General features: G+C 38.0%; 1 protein-coding gene across 1 annotated transcript in view; it reads right to left on the bottom strand.

The window, feature by feature from the left end:
- Positions 1-328: 328 nt before the first annotated feature.
- The window catches only part of MMS22L (MMS22 like, DNA repair protein), a 95,693-nt gene continuing 78,794 nt past the window's right edge, over positions 329-17,227 (bottom strand). The window contains exons 20-25 of the mRNA XM_075145519.1: positions 16,214-16,383; positions 8,398-8,609; positions 5,897-6,063; positions 4,379-4,475; positions 3,022-3,189; positions 329-1,024 (exon numbers count right to left, since the gene is read on the bottom strand). Coding sequence (XP_075001620.1) covers positions 943-1,024; positions 3,022-3,189; positions 4,379-4,475; positions 5,897-6,063; positions 8,398-8,609; positions 16,214-16,383 — 896 coding nt within the window. The 3' untranslated portion in view covers positions 329-942. The remainder of the gene's footprint in view (positions 1,025-3,021; positions 3,190-4,378; positions 4,476-5,896; positions 6,064-8,397; positions 8,610-16,213; positions 16,384-17,227) is intronic.

Below are 17,227 nucleotides of genomic sequence, written 5' to 3' on the forward strand. Positions count from 1 at the left end.
AAAAGAAAATCCGTAACACAGCAAAATATTTGAAAGATCCAACATTCCAGGCAAACAGGAATAAGTACTAGCCTATGATTAAATGGAATAAATTCCCCAAGTGAGTATTTTCTTTAGGAATCTGTCCTCTCTTCTTTTTTCTCACACCGTTAACGCCTAGTCTAAGTTGAATGGATAATTAACAGTGTCATGACTCATAAAAAGATCGTGGGATCACTGTAAATTATGGGTTAAATTTAAGAACATAGTATTGAAAAGGAAAAGGACAGGAAATCTGTACCTACCTTTTCTTATAGTGCCCACAAAGAAAACGGAAGAGATTTTACACTGGAATCTGAAAGACTTTAATGTTTTAATACAGGTGGAAGGTTAAGATAGCTGTATACATTTTGTGCAAAACACACACAAGCCCTCTTAACAAACAATAGCTTTATCATACTGGCGCAACTCCTGGTGAATGTACTGCATTCAGCAAGTTCAGTATAGAGATCACAATTTTTCTCATTCTACTAAAATAATAAATTAGAAATTACAAAGTTATGATTTGCTTAAGAACATAATGAGATTTTTCAAAAGTACAATGTTAAGAGGGTCAGGTCTCACTCAATGTGAATTGAGTTTTGTGAAATTACTTTGAAATCCTACCTCGTATGTTGTAATACAAGCTCTGCTCATATAGACATTTTAACATATAGCAAATTTGCCATACATTTCAATTGCCATTCAACAGTATATTGAGAGTACTCTTCAGATGCATGACAATATTCAAATTAATTAATACAAAATGAAAATTAATACATAACTTGGGGGAAAAAACACAAAATTGATAAATGTATTGCCATTGTAAAGATAAAGAACTTGGCTGGGGTGTCGTACAGTGCAGTTTTAGGTATCGACAGTGTCAGAACATTCAAGGGGAAAGGATTAATCGCCAGCACACTGCTAACCTGTCTCATTTTCCAGTTTTTGTATCTCATTTTGTCCAGCCTCTGTGAGGTAAGATAAGAGTCTTTTATAGGCTTCTCTGTTGAAAAAAAACAAAAGAATGTAACACGTTACTTTACTTAAACAATCTCACACATCCTAAGAGTAAAAGCACATAATGCCCAAACACATTGTTTACAAATTGGGATATTAAAAACCTTCCTTCCACCCACCCCCCCAATCTATTAAACTTTGCTTTGTTTGCTGTGAATTTTTAGCATGGCCAGGTTGGAAGAAGAATAAAGATTGTATCGTTTATGGCTACAAGTGTAGTGAAGATGCCTAGAAGTCTGCTTGCTTAGTAAACTGCTGTGAAATAGAATTTTTTTTCATTTTAAAACATAGAGTTTCCAAGGCTTACGTAAGATTGGCATTCAGACTTCATCATGTTTGCTATCTGATTTCTGCATAAGAAATCTCTCTGTGGTAATGGAGCACATTCTAAATACAAATCATTAATACAAAATATCAACAACAGCTTCAATAATATATACGTTAAGTGATGAGGCTAAAAGAAATGTAGCTCTCCAGTAATCTCCAAGCATATATTTCAGTAAGCTCAAACAACCTGCTGCTTCCCCCCCCCCATATTTTGTAGGTAAAGGGATAAATTTTACCTTATTAACAGTATAAAAAATAGGAAAATTTGCTATGAAATACATTATCAAAAGATCAAAAGCAGGCAGTATGAAAATCCTGCATATAATGGTACTTCAGTCTGAGCTTGGATGAATTCCCTTAAATAAAAGCAAATGTATTTCTTGGTAGAGGATAACAAAAAGTGAATAATATAATTACAAACGAGTTAAATATATTTTTCATTAAATGGAGGATTAATACCCTGTGACTACCCTTTGCTGCCTCATGAGTTACATTCTTGCACAACTCTCTGTTTTGGGTTTTTTATAGCCCAGGCCCCGCTGATGTGCAGCTCAAAACTTCTCCAGTCTGAGGCGTGACTAGGATCCTACCCTTTGAGTAGTCCCAGTATGTGCATTAATGCAAACGGTGAGGCCGGTTCCTGGCCCAGACCCACACGAGGGTCAAGGGCCAGCCTTCCAGTGAGCAGAACTAACCGGAGGAGTCCTTTTGGCTCGGGCGCCACACTGGGCAGAGCTTCCTAGAGCTTTGTAACAGCATTTATTATATAGGTGCTGAAAGTTCACTGCTGCATCTGCACCCAGAGACGCCTCCATCTGTACGGAGCTGCTCACCTCATGTGCCATTTCCTTCTAATGCCACATGCATTCACAAGTCAAATATTTCTGCTCTAAGTTCTTGGGGGGCAAACGGAGGAAGTGTGAGCCGGCTGTGCCTATCGGAGAGAGAAGGCCACCCTCTTCTGGACACCCACAACTCTCACATGTTTAGATGGGACATAAGGAATCACTTCTTTACCACAAGGGCGGTCAAACACTGGAACAGGCTTCCTAGAGAGGTGATCGATGCCCCAAGCCTGTCAGTGTTTAAGACGCATTTGGACAATGCCCTTAACAACATGCTTTAACTTTTGGTCAGCCCTGAAATCCTGAACTTTTGGTCTAGTTGGACTAGACGATCATTGTAGGTCCCTTCCAAGTGAAAATTATTCTATTCTACTCTATTCTATGAGACAACTCTTGAAATTAAGCCACGAGTATTTCTTTTCTAGGCACCTCAGATCATACCTGATTATACCGTAATTTTACATATAACCCATAAAGTCCTCTAAAACAGGGGCTGACAGGAAAATTTTTTGGGGCAGGAATTCTTCTTTGTTCTGTTTTGCAACATACAGTATAGTGAGCAGAGGCAACCTGGCTTCACATAAATTCTACTGAGGTCTGTAGTCCTAGTGTCAAAACATCTCTGAAAATATTTAGCAAATATAGATGGCTTAAAACCATGAAAGGCCTGTGCAAAGGGCGATTTCTGGCTGAACACACTTAAAAATCACTCATTTTTGAGTATCTGTGCTGCTGTCTAACATTGCTTTCTTTCAAGAGAATAAACCTCTACTGCTCATTGTCAAAAAATAACATTAAATAAAAATCAAACCTCTGTGCAGCATTTCTTCCAACACCTTGTTTGTGCTCTGAATCCTTCAGAGACTGTGTGATTGTGGGAATCAGGCTGGTAACCAACGTCTGATCCAAGACCGCCACTGCTTCTAGTATGCTGAAAACCCGGTGATCATACACGGCAGTATACTCCTGGATAAACTGCCTGAGGGGGACACAGAGGCATTTAATGCAAGGTCAAAACTAGATGCAGAGAACCTGCCAAAAACAACTAAAGAGTCTAATCAGAACAAGCAATCTGGCTGCACGGTAATTTTCGTATTGTTACACTGAAATACTCTACATGGAATACTTTCTCTAAACGAAGTCATGCTTTTGAAGGCTAATGCTAAAAAAGCCCACACGTTTATTTTCGAGCAAATTGTCAGATTCTGTGGCTGTTTCACCAGGGCTGATTTGTTCCAGAGCACTTTACTTTGTAATGTGTCTGTCTGAATGCAAAACTAAAACATGTATTTAATAAAAAATAATAATAGAAAAAAGACGACCAGGAAAAAAAGAGACCTAGATTCCAGTCTGCAGAAATAATGTTAGCATTTCTTACAAAGCTCCACAGGACCGTAAGCAGGGCAGACCACTGGATGGAAGCTCACCCATTTGTCTTCCTGAGGGTTTGAGGTCTTTAGAGATCACAGATTACACTCCAATCAGAAGTAACACCCCAGGGATGAAACACCCCGTGAAAGTGATGTATCACATACAGGGAGACTGGCATGCCCACAAATATTCACGCTTATTTCAGTGAGTGTCTCTGGAGCTTTCATCTAGACATGACCCAATACAGCACCGGTGCTTAGGTTTGCAAAATGTCTTTGGGTCTCAGCTCATGCAGGTCTTCTACTGCACCCATGTGAGAAACAGGATTCATTTTGCAGAGGTACGGAATAAGTATAATTTACATTCTAATAATCTATTATTTATTTGTCACAAAATCAAATCAATCAAAAAAAAAAAAGCTAAGCTTGTTATATGAGGATTGATCTCCATTATATGCACTTCGAATTAGGCACACGCACCTTTCATAGCACCTAACACTGACCACCCCCATTCATGTGGAGTTTTTCCCATTGCAGCAGCAACGTACCTCTCTATCATATACCTTTCAAAACAGTACCGAGCCTATGAGAAAGCAGTTATGTTTCTCTCTTCTACTTTTTTGCTCTGGCTTTTTGGCCAAGCTATGTTTAAAACCAGTGCCAAAAGTACCGTTATTTAAATACCACAAACAAGTGACAATGCAGTATGTTAAGGATAATTAGTTATTTTAAAAAAACATGTTTGCTGTCAATTGGCTTGCAGTAGCTTCACTGCCAATTGGCATATTTTCTGGTTACCTAAATACAGAAGTCAGCTGGGTGGCACGTTCTCCTCCTGACCCTGCTTGGCAGCCTTCTACCATGTACTGTACAATGTCTGTAGATATTTTTTTAACTGTAAAATAAAAATCACAAGATTCACACAGAGCTCTTGAACTGACCATCTGGAGAATGTCTTTCATGAAGACTACAATTTTTAAATGAGAAAAAAAATGGTTTTATCTTACTTTGATGCAAGGGAAATGACTGTGAGAGCAGTTAGTTAGATTGGCTATAAAGAACAGAATGAATCACAGATTTATGCGAAAGTCTTATTTTCACCACCATTATATTTTAAACATACAGATTTTTAAGTACACTATGGTCTCTTTAAGTCAAAGCAAAGAGACACACACTTAGTGGAAATAGACATTTATTTAAATTTAAGTTCTGTTTGTATTCTTTAATCGTTCCTATTTGAATTAAAGAAAAGCAGTCATGGCATTATATCCTGCCCAAAGCTATAGAGATCTACTCCTTACTTTCTGTGGTGGATATTGTTCTGAAATCCACCCTACTTCTTTTTTTAAGGGAAAAAAAAACCCACAAAACCCCACTATTTTCATCCTCTTAATTGTTTCCAAATAAATATTCAAGTTGAAAAATACAGCTCTTTCTTTATAAAGGTGGAACTGGGCTGCAAGGACTTTTCTACAAGGGTGTGGTGGAGCCCTGTCTAGGCAGGCAGTGAGCTGGTAGCCACAGCAGCACAAGACATTCAGCTCGCTCTACTCCACAGCACACTGCAAAGCAGGTACTTTCAGCTTCAGGCAGATATGGCTATGATGGCAAAAGGGGTAAGAAAGGCGTGTGACGATTCAGCTAATTTCCTAAGCGTATCTTGTCCTTGAAACTTTTATAAACCAGAATCAAAAAGTACTTTATTAGACAAAATTCCCAGGAGAAGTCAGAGGTGAATCCCCATTTTGCTTAATGCCTCTACTGGCAGCAAGAAGTGGAAATTTTGAGCCTATGCACATTCATTGTACAACTGTGAGGTGAACAGAGTGCTTCATTTATTAAGCAGCTAAAAATAAAGAAGTTCTCACTACCAAACAAAGCATGCTAAAAGAAGAAAGAAGACTCAAAGATGCCGTCAGAGAGCAACATGCTATTTTTAATCCATTTATAATGCCTCTATGGGGAGAACATACGCTAGTCTTATTTGGTCTCAAACCTTTAGGTGCAAGAAAACTTCCACAGTTACCAAGTCTGGGAGAAATGAATGGGAAGGATGGGGAGAAAGGAAACGCTCTTCAGATTCCTGAGAAGTTGATGATTAGTTCATCAGAGAGCGAAATGAGGCAGGACTTCTCTGCCTTTTGGAGACAGAAGTCCCAGACCAGTTAATGAAAAAAGAAAGCTTGTCCAGTTTATCTGGCCAAAGTATCTCATTCACCTCATCTAAGAGTCTTAAATATTGGGATGAAAGATGCTCAGCAGTACAAAAATCTTACAGGTGTGCAGAGATATATTGAAAGCAAACAAGTGTCTCACCTTGTAGCTCATTAACCAATACCATGCATTTCAACACGCCTGGGAGAACTAAGTCAATGTCACATAGTTCAGTGCTCTGGGTTCTCTGAAGTACTTCAAGAATGAAAGCAAGAACTGAAGCCAAGCGAGGAGGTGGAGCATTACCTTTGAACTGCATGTAGTTTTCACTGGGAAGACAGAGCAAACCAGAACAAAGTCTGTAATTTGTTTCTTCCATGCAATGCAAGCACCATATACCTTAAAATAACTTTGTGATATTTCAGCAGGAGGCATATTACATAGATTTCTATCTTTATCTAGGCTCAACTAATGGTTTCTATTTGTCTTAGTCTTAGCAATGACTCCCAGTTTATCAGAGGACAGTGATGCCTTCTGACTCTTCTGTTGAGAGGGAAGTGAGAAATAACAGCTACCGTAATTATAGTTAAAAAGCCAAGTGTGACTATAAAAGTTAAAATACAAAGGGAGCTTCGTAAAATAATTGAATAAAGGGAGGAGTCAAGATTCTAAGACCCTAAAGCAACATCCAAAATACAACTGTTGTTCAATTACTTTAGTTAGCTTTATGTGCTTTTGTCAACTCACAATTCAATTTGTGGTAACAGCTCTGCTATTATACTGGTACTGTTATTTTATTTTCATCAACAGTATGTTGTAACGGCACAGCCGATGTCTGCTTTAGCTCTGTCAGAATTAACACAATCATCTCCAGTATAAAATTTGTCACAAAGATAAAAGGTGACCTGTCAATTTGCAACAAGAGCAAATTTTGACATCACGCACATTGAGTGTTCCAATGTGAACAGCTTGGTTTGTTATTTTTCCGCAAAAGGATACAAGAATGAACTACTGTTGGTTTGACATCACAAATTACTTTACTGAAATCTGAAGACAATAAGTTTAAATTGAAGCATTCAGGAGAGAAGACTGCAGGTAAAAAGAACAGCATTTATTCATCAGTTAGCAAGAGCACTCCCAGAACCTTCGAAAACACTTTTTAGATATTTAATATTAGGTACTATTAGCTACTCAAAGAAGGCATGCACGTTTAGTGAGCAATGCATCAAGTAAAAACCATCATCCTTGTTAAAAACTTAATAAGGAGTGCTTCTACAACTTTCAAATGAAACCTGACTTTCAGAGATCTGAGTATGTCATTGCACAGCTTCAGAGCACTGGTATAACTTGGCAAATGAAAGTTGTAACACTTCTATATTTCTTGTATCTTGTGGTCTTACTCACTTTAATATTAGCAACTCTGAAATCTTCTAGCCCATTAATTTACTATGAAAATTTCACACTAATTTTTTGGGGAGCGCTCTTCCACTAAAACAGTTCTCTGACCTGGATAATACATCCCTGATCATGTGGTTCCATTTCCTCTGTGCAGCAGCAAGATATTCACTAGATTTCATATGGCAAAATGACTAGTGAACTCTGCACGTATTTATGTATAGACCTAGTGACTGCCTCCTGACCACCCAACAGCTTGCAAATCAGACTGCTGCTCAGTTCTAAAACGTTCTTCCCAGATCACTAAGTAATGTTTCATGTCTTACAAATCACCAAGTGCCATTACACTTTCAGAACTTTCTTTCCACTATCAATCTTAAAATTCACACATGCATGCACACATTAAAAAATAACTTTATTAAGATGACAAAGTTTGAGTATTCATAAGTTAAAAACATGTCAGAACCAAGATTGTGAAATCTTAATTCACTCCCTTAATAATACAGGCTTTACTTACAGGATTGCCTATCATATTTACCTAAGATCAACACTGGAATTCTTTTAATCAACACGTATACACACTCTTTAACAAAGAAAAATACAATTACCTTGGATATAAACAATCACCTTATATTTGAGGGGGTTTAAATCCTCTCCCAACATAGACAAAAAGTACAGATTGTTCCCTATTCTGCAGTATATAATACAAAGCTTCGGCCTTTCAGCAGCAGGGACCCAGCGTTTATAGCTGCTGTTGACATCGTGCGAGTAGTGACAGCACAGTGAACAAGTACTGTCTCCCTGCCTCTATGTCTCCCTCTTCCCACACCCCAAAATTTCCATTTCCCCTGGGTAGCTGGTACACCTATGTATAACCTGACACTTACAGAGCAACGAGGCCTCCCATGCACAGGTAACTGTGGCAACTATAAGCACTACAACTCTGTGACCCTAAATGCAGCCTGAGACACAAACATATGATGATGTACATTGGAGTGTAATTCTTCCAGAAAAATACTTGCTTTTCATGAGGCCCCATGCGATATTTTTTCTTACAGTCTACGACCTTTATCCTCAATGACTCCCTCACTAGTCTCTAGATCTTCCCAATTTTACTCTCCTGATGTACACGATGTCCTTCCTTTGCTCCCTGCCGCAGCAACTTACAGGCTCTTCCCACAGCCAAACTATCAGTTAACTGAAAAGAAAACAGTGGCATATTTGTGAAATTTGAATAAATGATGGTTTTTTACTTCACTGGTCCTTACTTTATGACATGCAGAGTGGTCTTCCGCAGACGGAGCATCTGGGGGGCTGTAATGGAACTGCATAAAGCAGTCAGCATAGGATGCTGTCCAGCTCCAAGCGCAGTCGGAGAAGAAGGGAGAAATCGTCCAAAATACTGTTGAATAATGCTCCCAAGGAGTTGATTTAAATAGGCACCCTGTGTTTGGGACTGACAACATATAAAGGACAGGCCCTGTAGAAGAAAATTTTAGAAAGTGAGAAATCGAATAAATTTTTAACAATACTTTTGAATAAATCTTTAACAACCGTAGGCTAAATACTCGCTACACGCTGTGTAAACTGCTGCACACAGAGTAACTACTGCACGACAAATGAGCATCAGTAATTTGCTGCAGATATGATGGTCTACAAATGAAGACAGAGCCAGGGCAAGGCTTGCAAAGGAAAGAAAAATCTTTTACTAGACTAGACTAATTAATATATTGGAAGATAAACTTGGGGACACGCAAGCTCCTCTTCAAATTTGAAATAAAATCTTGGCATTTCAGACCTAAGAAAGTGTTTCTGTGCCCAAGAGCTCCTCATTTCTTTTTCAACTCTATACGTGGTCTAACAAAGTATATTAGTCAGGTAAGATTTATGACGGGAGAGAGAGAATACCTCATCTGTTTGTAAAGCACTGTGTAAAATTTCTGTATGAATGATATAGCAGAAAAATGAGCACTTAGAATCGTGGTCTGACAAGAAAAATTTTGCTCATAGTGTGAACAAATTAGGGTAAATTAGGCACCATTTATAAGGGATTTAGAGGGTTTTTTTTAAATCTGTTTAAGATAAGGCTAAAACTGCTGTGATTTATCCAATATAAGCTATATTGATCCAGAGAAAAATCTATAATGAAAGTACTTGCCCAGAAAGTGCCTATCTGAACACTACCCATAGTTATACAACATATACATGGTACATCTCTGAAAAAAAGAGTATTTTTCTTACGGGTACAAGTTGCTGTGAGAGAAAGTTAAGAGTTTCCTTCCCCTTCCTTTGATTACTGAAAGGAAGAAAAAGAAATCACTAAGGGGGAAAAAAAAAAAAGTAGTCCAGTGATCTCCTATCACAAGGGTCACAGTCAGCGGCATAAACAGAAGCCTCTTGAGAATTCACAGTTTTCACAATAGTTTTGTCCAACAAGAATAATGGTGTAAAAGAAGTTCAAGCACAGAGTTGCCTAGACAGCAACTTCAACAGTACTTCAAACTTCCACTAGGCATTGCAATCCAGACGCCAGTTTTGGTAGGAGGAGTATCTGCCTGAATACTGATGGTTGCTGAGGTAAGCTAATGCCCATAATATATGAATTAATAGTTCAAGACAAGCTGCTTTTGTTCCCCAGCTACTGACAAAGAGTATTTCTGTTGCTTTTTGCATAGGAGTCCCTCCCCCAAAAGACAGAACAATTCTTGCAGAAAAAAAGCAGGCTGATACATAGCTGAGGGTTGTCTTGGCACTTTCTTGAGATGGGGAATTCCCACTTTTGGTTCCACAGTAAACAAATAGAGGAAACATGAGATTTCAGGAAATGAGGTGCTTCAGAACCTGCCTGAAGACTTGCTGTAGGTGGCCCTCTTGAACACAGACATGTTTGGTTAGGGTTTAACTTCACATACTTCTAGAGCTCCTTGGTAATTTTGGTCAGTCCCAATGATAAAAACCACACTTCCTGAACTGGGGCTTTGATAAAACGATTCAGATTCTCTCCTCCTTTTGTGTACATACGGCAAAATTTTGTAGGAAAAAGCAGCTGCTGCTATATCAGAATTCTTGAAAACACTGTTGGCAAGTAGCAGACTCAGAGAGACTGTTACAGATGACAGATTATTTAGTATGTAAGCTTGAGTGTTTGGTGTTTTCAATAAGATGTTACAGCAGGCATAAAGAAGAGTTGCCTGTGCTTTCTGTAGTACAGCTCTTACAAAAAGACAGAAAATATTCCATAATCCCAAAATTGGCGCTGGCACTCTTAAGACTCTATAGACTGTTTTAACATTACAAAAAAAAAAAAAATCTGTGAGAAAGTGTATTAATTTATCTTATAAAAGGGACACAAATAACATCACAACCTTACAGAGGACACCTGTAGGAATACGTGAAGAACATAACATCTGTGAAGAACTAACAATGATAATTACTAAAAGGAGACAGTTCTTTAAATTGAGGATCAATAAATGCTATATAGGATCAAGAAAAGAAGGAAGAAATCAGTTATTATTAAATAATAAAAGTTACTGTTTTTAAGAAATTATCCTAAAGATACTTAATAGGTACAATAAAAAGCAAAAAAATTAGAATTTAGATATCTGAAGGAACAGTGACTAATTTTTGCAGATCTTCTAATAGTTTCATTTGAAGATGGATCAACAAGCCTAGCCTGATCCTCATAAAAGCATTTTCATTTTTTGAGTTAAAGTAAACTGATTCTAATTTTTTTGGGTGTGGGATGGGGAGAGATGTAATCTTAAAAAGAAGGAAAGGATTAAATAAAAAAAACCAACACCCTGTCAAGAGCATTGCTGAAAGATACTCTTCTTGACTAGAGAGGGAAAAAAGGACATAAGTTAACTAGTGATTTTTTTCTTTAGTTATTTGATGAGGATAGAGAGAGCTCTTGAAACCCTGTAAGGAGAGTTGTTAAATTAAGAAGCACTTAAAACATGGAAAAGCCTTTTTTCTGTAACCTAATGTTTTCTTTAGAAAGGATTCTAGGTTCCTTTTTGGTGGGTCAGGCAGAGATGCTGCCTGTCAAAAAAGGTATAATTTTTAAAACCACGAAGTAATACCAGAATTCTCTCTTCAATAAGGAGGATTCTCATCATTTTTCCTAATGAAAGTTACAAGATTAGCACCAACGGCTTCCAAAATACAAATTCTTTTTTTCAGTGAGACAACAGTGAGAAAAATCACCTTCCATTTTGTTGGGGACCCCCAAACAAAAAACCCTTCTCTTACACATAGTAGAAAAAATCCATGAATCAGTCCTCACACATGAAGGGCACACTTACAGCATCAAAGCTCTTCAAGGAAGAATCGTCACTCCTTTGACCCTGATGCTTCTCCTGTTCCCTAAAAATTTCCACAGAAGAACCTGCATTTCTCTTTTGGACATGAAGGCCCATTGACTTTAGCTCAACACTGTGTTCTTTATTTTGGACTCTTTTTTTCTTGCATAAGTGCAGAGAGCAACAGACCTGCACAAGGTCTGACAATGCCATATCCCAAGTGGCACGGGATAAATTAGCAACACTGCACAGTAGCTGCAAATCTCTCAGTGCAATGGCAAAATATCCCAGGCAGCACCGGCCAAGGGTGTGATTACAAGGAAATCACATAGAACTTTCTTCTTTTAAATCCTACCAGTAATTAAGAGATGAAGGAAGCTACTGTTCATATGAGAGAAAAGAAACACAGGCTACTGGACTGCAGTTCTGGACCAGAGATCTGAAATCAATCACGTCAGACCCCTAGGACAATCCCTATAAAGCAGATGGGCTTTAAAGGGTTGATAGAGTCACCCTCTTTTTCTTAACTACGTTCTTTAGCCATCCTCTGAGGTTAAAAACAAAAAAAACCAAAGACATTTTAAGGGGAGCAGAGGGGAATGACAACATCTGCTCCTCATTTTAGCAGAAAGGCAACTGATTCCTGTGCGTGTTCACTGCAGGAACCTTCTGTGGCCAGAGCTGCCTCTTTCTTCTGATTTATCCGTATATCTGTAAATCACCCGTGGAGAGCGAAGAACCGATTAGTATGGATTACTGGCAGTATTCACTGCAGAAATGCCAAGCTACCTAATGATGACTTATAATATCAGTCCTGCTGTTGGAATAAATCTGCTGTTCACCAATTAATGTTGTACAATTCCTATTAAACACATACTATAATTCACAAAACGTATTAATAAGCTTGCTCAAATATCGGACCACAGATGCGGCTCACAGGAGGGCTTTTAAGGTCTGATCTCTGACAAATGCTGAGCCTGCACAGGCCCATTAAAATCACTGGAAAATGTATATGCCAAGCACTACTTAGAATTAAGCTCTTTCACCGCTCTCCTGTATTTAGATAGAAATCAACCATCTTCTGTGTTTGGAGATGATTAACGCTGATAAACCAACCAGGGTATCTTACCTTTCCCATCATTTATGTATACTATGCTTATTCCATGCACCTACACTGCATTCTGCAAGGTATATTTAAACTAGTATTTCTTCTCTAAAATAAGTTCTGTACACTGCTTCAGTTCTTTCCCATATTACTGGTAAATGCGTACCAAAATTCCTCCAAATCATTCTCCAAAAAATCCATCCAAGAGCAATCTCAACTGCTCTCAAATTTCCTGTGGTAAGCTTCAGCAATTCACTATCACACAAATCAACTCAACTTCTTTTCACGGTGGCAAAATATCTAATGTTAGATTTTTACATGCCTCACTATCTCATAATTAAGAACAGTCCCATAAAATTATAAAACAGCTGTCTATTCGTGTTCTTCATGCTTTACTTTCTGAAGTCCATCATTCAAACAACTCTGAGGACAATTTTGATGTTACATCCCAACAAAATCTTTCTTAGGTCATCAAATATTATCAAAACAGATGATGCACAATGAAAGAAATAACAACCAGACAGTAACCCTTTAGGCAAGAAAAAAATACTAGATTAAAAGTTGCTAGAGCTAAGCTATTTTGACAAGGCAGAATCAGTGACTGAATCTGAAGGAAACTTCTAGATAAGTTCCATGTATAGCAGAGAACAGATCAGTTGTCCAATAACAATCAAAAGGCACAACTGTATAGCCCGAATTTATATATACAGTAAACACAAACACAACAAGTAAATACAGCCAGTCTTAATATAGGAGAGAGAAATGCAAGATCTAGTCTTAATTAGCGCATTTGACAATTATTTGTGCTTGTGTAAAATTAAACAAAGCCTGTAATTTTGATCTATTAAAAACAAATGTGTAGGTTTGGGGTGGTGGTGAGGGAGGGTGGGATACAGTCATCAATTTTGATGAATTGTGAACTATGCTTTGGGGAGAGAACGATGAGCTTCGTATGTTGTCCTAAAAGATGAAAAATTGGCCTCCGCCATTTTAGGGTGACGAACAAAGGCGATGCCCTCTCTTAGTACAGCACAGTGACAACAACATTGTTCTTGGTTTTAAGCCTACTGTCCAAGTTGTGTGGCCAGCTGCATTACCATAAACACAGGGTATGTGGCCATTTGGGGAATCTTTTTCTATACAATTCAGAATTTCTATAGGATTTCATAAGATTGCTGCATCAATGAATGTGTGAAATTAATTACCTGCTACTAAGACTGATTTCAAATTCTTTTCAAAACCCACATAAAAGGATCAAATAAACCACACTAAGATTGGTTGTTAAAAGCTCTGGAAAGACGGAAGTTTTGCAAACCATTGCTTGCAAACTAATACGTTTTCCGAGATATAAGAAGGTTTTTTAGACAAAGGAGGAGGAGCCCTGAAGGAACTGAAGAAGGAGAATTCAGAACAAATAGAAGAGAAGATTGAGAAGGAGCCTGGAACTTTTCAGAAGATTGGAAAAAAGAAAAAAAAAAAAAGAATTAAAAAGACCTCTGAGTAGAAATGCTATTCAAGGGCTTTCATGCTTTGACTATGAAAAAAGAATATGCATGTATAAGAAGATATTTTGCATGGTCTCCGAATTCCTGTTTCTTTATTTTAATCTAACTACCAAAGGATTAAGTTGTAAGCTAGAGTATTAACAGGGACAGATCTATGGAATAATGTTCGTCTAACATTAGGGTGAATTAAGGCTCCTGCACTAAAATACCACTGCTCCACCTCCAGGAATGGGCACCAGACATAGGGCACCCAAGGAGAGTCTGATCACACATTTCACCAGCAGCTTAAGTTAGTCAAGGTGGGGTTCTTTCCACAGGATGCTGTTTCTCTGTCTTTCCTCCCACCATGTTTACATGCTTTCCTTCCTACATATACTGTTTTATCACTTTTCTGATATGCCCACTTGGATTTTGGGGTTTTTTTGTTTGTCTGTGTTTTGTGGGGCTAGTTACTAGTTGAATCAGCTCACAAATCATCCCACATTCACAGAATCATTAAAGCAAATGCACACGGGTGTGAAAGGGAATGAATTTAGCCTTAAGCCAACTCCTTAAGCCAACTGTGAAACGATAACCTGAGAAGTCAGAGAGAATCCATGCCTGGAATCCATTCAATCTCAACGGAGCTCAGAAGCAGTCCTAAGAGAATATTCTTTTTTTAAACTGATATTGAAATATGTTCCTTTTAAGTTGATCCCAAATCGGAATTTTTCCACTTTCCCAAATAAAGGGGAAGGAACTATTTTGGAATGAACTAAGCAGTTTGAAGCACTTAAAAACGTTGGAACTTTGTAAATACAAACAATTAATAAAATGTAGAAGTTCCATATTGAAATAGGAAAAGTAAGTCTCCTCTTTGTCTTTTCTCCCCAGAAGTGTTTGTCAAATTGAAGAATTACTGGTTTTCTAGAAGCAGCATTTGTCTGAAATAAACTACTCGGTCAGTAAGATTATCTAGCTTAGCCGGAAAGCACATGGACTGCGCAGCAGACTGCTGAAGAGTACGACAGCGAGGTCAGGAAGTCAGAGACTGACAAAGAAAACAGGAAACAAGGGTCCACAACACTTGGACTTCAAAACCAGCTTGAGTGGCTTCATCTTAAAACTACATCCGTATGTGCAGACTACAGAGAAACAGCGCTCTCCGACTAAAATACTAAATTAGAAAGCAGACAGTCACACTCTGGTAATATCAGTGTCCAGATGGTCCTACATGTATATAGCTTCTGAAAATACCTACAGAGCAGCAAAGCAAGTCATATTCTGCACATCATTATATAATCATATTCACTTCCATATGACACGCCATCGATCACTATGCAACTTTTGAAAGGAATAAATCTGAGGGATGTTTACAATGTCACCACTGCATTGTTTCACAATACAATCCTGTAAAGTAATCAGTTAAGACTGCAATCAAAATGAAGACTAAGAGGGAAGGGAAAAAAGCAAGCAAAGACGACCCAAGGATTTACAAGGAAAAACATGTCAACTTATTTATTTTGAAAATACATTCTTTTCTCTTCCTCACCTGCAGGAATTAGTCTCTTTCTACAGCACCAACAAGCCTTATGGATTTTCAAGAGTGATAGGTAAGCTGAGGGAAGAATAGGAGGAATAACAGGCAACAAGGCTTTAGTCATGTAAGCGTAAGCAGCAGGAATTTGATTCAGCAAAACACATTCTCAAACTATTAAGATAAAAGAGTGCCATGATACGTGGAGGACCGTCTTTTGTTTCAAAGAGCAACGAAAAAAGAGTAGCTCATCTTTAATTATCTACAGTTAGCCAAGTCAAGGATGATTTAAAACATTTGTTGCTCTGTCATCTCAATAAGTGTCTTGCTACATATTATGATTACTTGATCCACAGTTTCAGAAATCTCTCACATCAGAGACCAGTGTAAACAGCAGGTTGGCTAAAAGCTTCTCTATATACAGCGATTAGACTAGCAGCTCTGGAGTGTACCACAGCATAGCTGCATGCAATGAGAGGAAAGTCAATGGGGTGGCATTTTTTTCTTCCACTTCTACAAGGAGAAAAAACTCCTCTTGCTGCTTCTTTAAATTCAGTCAACGCTTGTTTTGATTAGGGAAAAATAAAACATCCTCTGCAATATGAATCTTTTCCTGAAGATACATTTGTCTGCTGATAATAGAGTTCAGATATTTACCTGAAGATAAAGAGGTAGGCTTTCCTGAATGGCAGACAGCAAAGCCACAGGCAGCTCTTTGTCCTGCTGGAACACAGAGTGTGGCAGCAGTAAGCAATCCACAATGCGGAACAAGAGTTGCTGTGCTTTGGAAGTAGCCAGTATTGGTGCCCAGAACTTTACCAGACATCCTGTTGAAAAAAAAAAATCAAGAAAAAAAAAATTAAGAAAGCTTAAAGAGGCAATTATGTTAAATTAGATAATCCAAGAGTAGCAACAGCAACAGAAATGTCTTACTCCCACGTACTCGTTCTATGGTATCCCCTTAGAAAAAGCCCAGTCAAGACGACTCAAAGTCCATTTAGAGTTCAGCAAAATGAAATTACTATATTGATTCAATACATTACAAGTTTTTAGGCAAGTGAAGCTGCTTTAGGAAAAGTACAGTAATGCTAAAGAAAGGACACTCTCTCACATCCCTGCAGAAAAATTAACTAAACTTAATACATAACTCTATTGGAATCAGCCCACATGCACTTAAACATTTACCTTACTGTGTGCATTCATCACATTTTACAGAGAGACACTGCCTTTGCCTTCCCTTCACGCTTATCTAACACCACTGTGTCCACATCAGCAACTACCCACACAGCAATTCAATGTTAGGAAAACATTAAGTATCTTTCAAATTGTATTTAATGCATCTAATTCAGCAATTAAAAAATGAGGGGCAGCCAACTCCATTACACCAGCATGGTCTCCCCAGATCTTTGTGGGCTCTCAGTTCACAAAATGAGAGCCTCAGAGAACATCTTTCTTGTTTTCTACACATTAATGTATCACTTGCGCAGCTTTGAGTGAGTTTTAAGATCCTCCTTTTCAGTTGCAGAAAAAAATGTAAAAAGCTGTTGATGTGTAAACACTCTAACTTTGAGAAACATCTTTATTGCAGGTGAGGTGTAATTTTTCTTGAGAAAGTAACTCTATAGCTGTCAGTGTTAATACTCAAAATACAGATTAAATAAAACAAGATTC

Source organism: Calonectris borealis, chromosome 3, assembly GCF_964195595.1.
Source record: "Calonectris borealis chromosome 3, bCalBor7.hap1.2, whole genome shotgun sequence".
Classification (NCBI taxonomy): domain Eukaryota; kingdom Metazoa; phylum Chordata; class Aves; order Procellariiformes; family Procellariidae; genus Calonectris; species Calonectris borealis.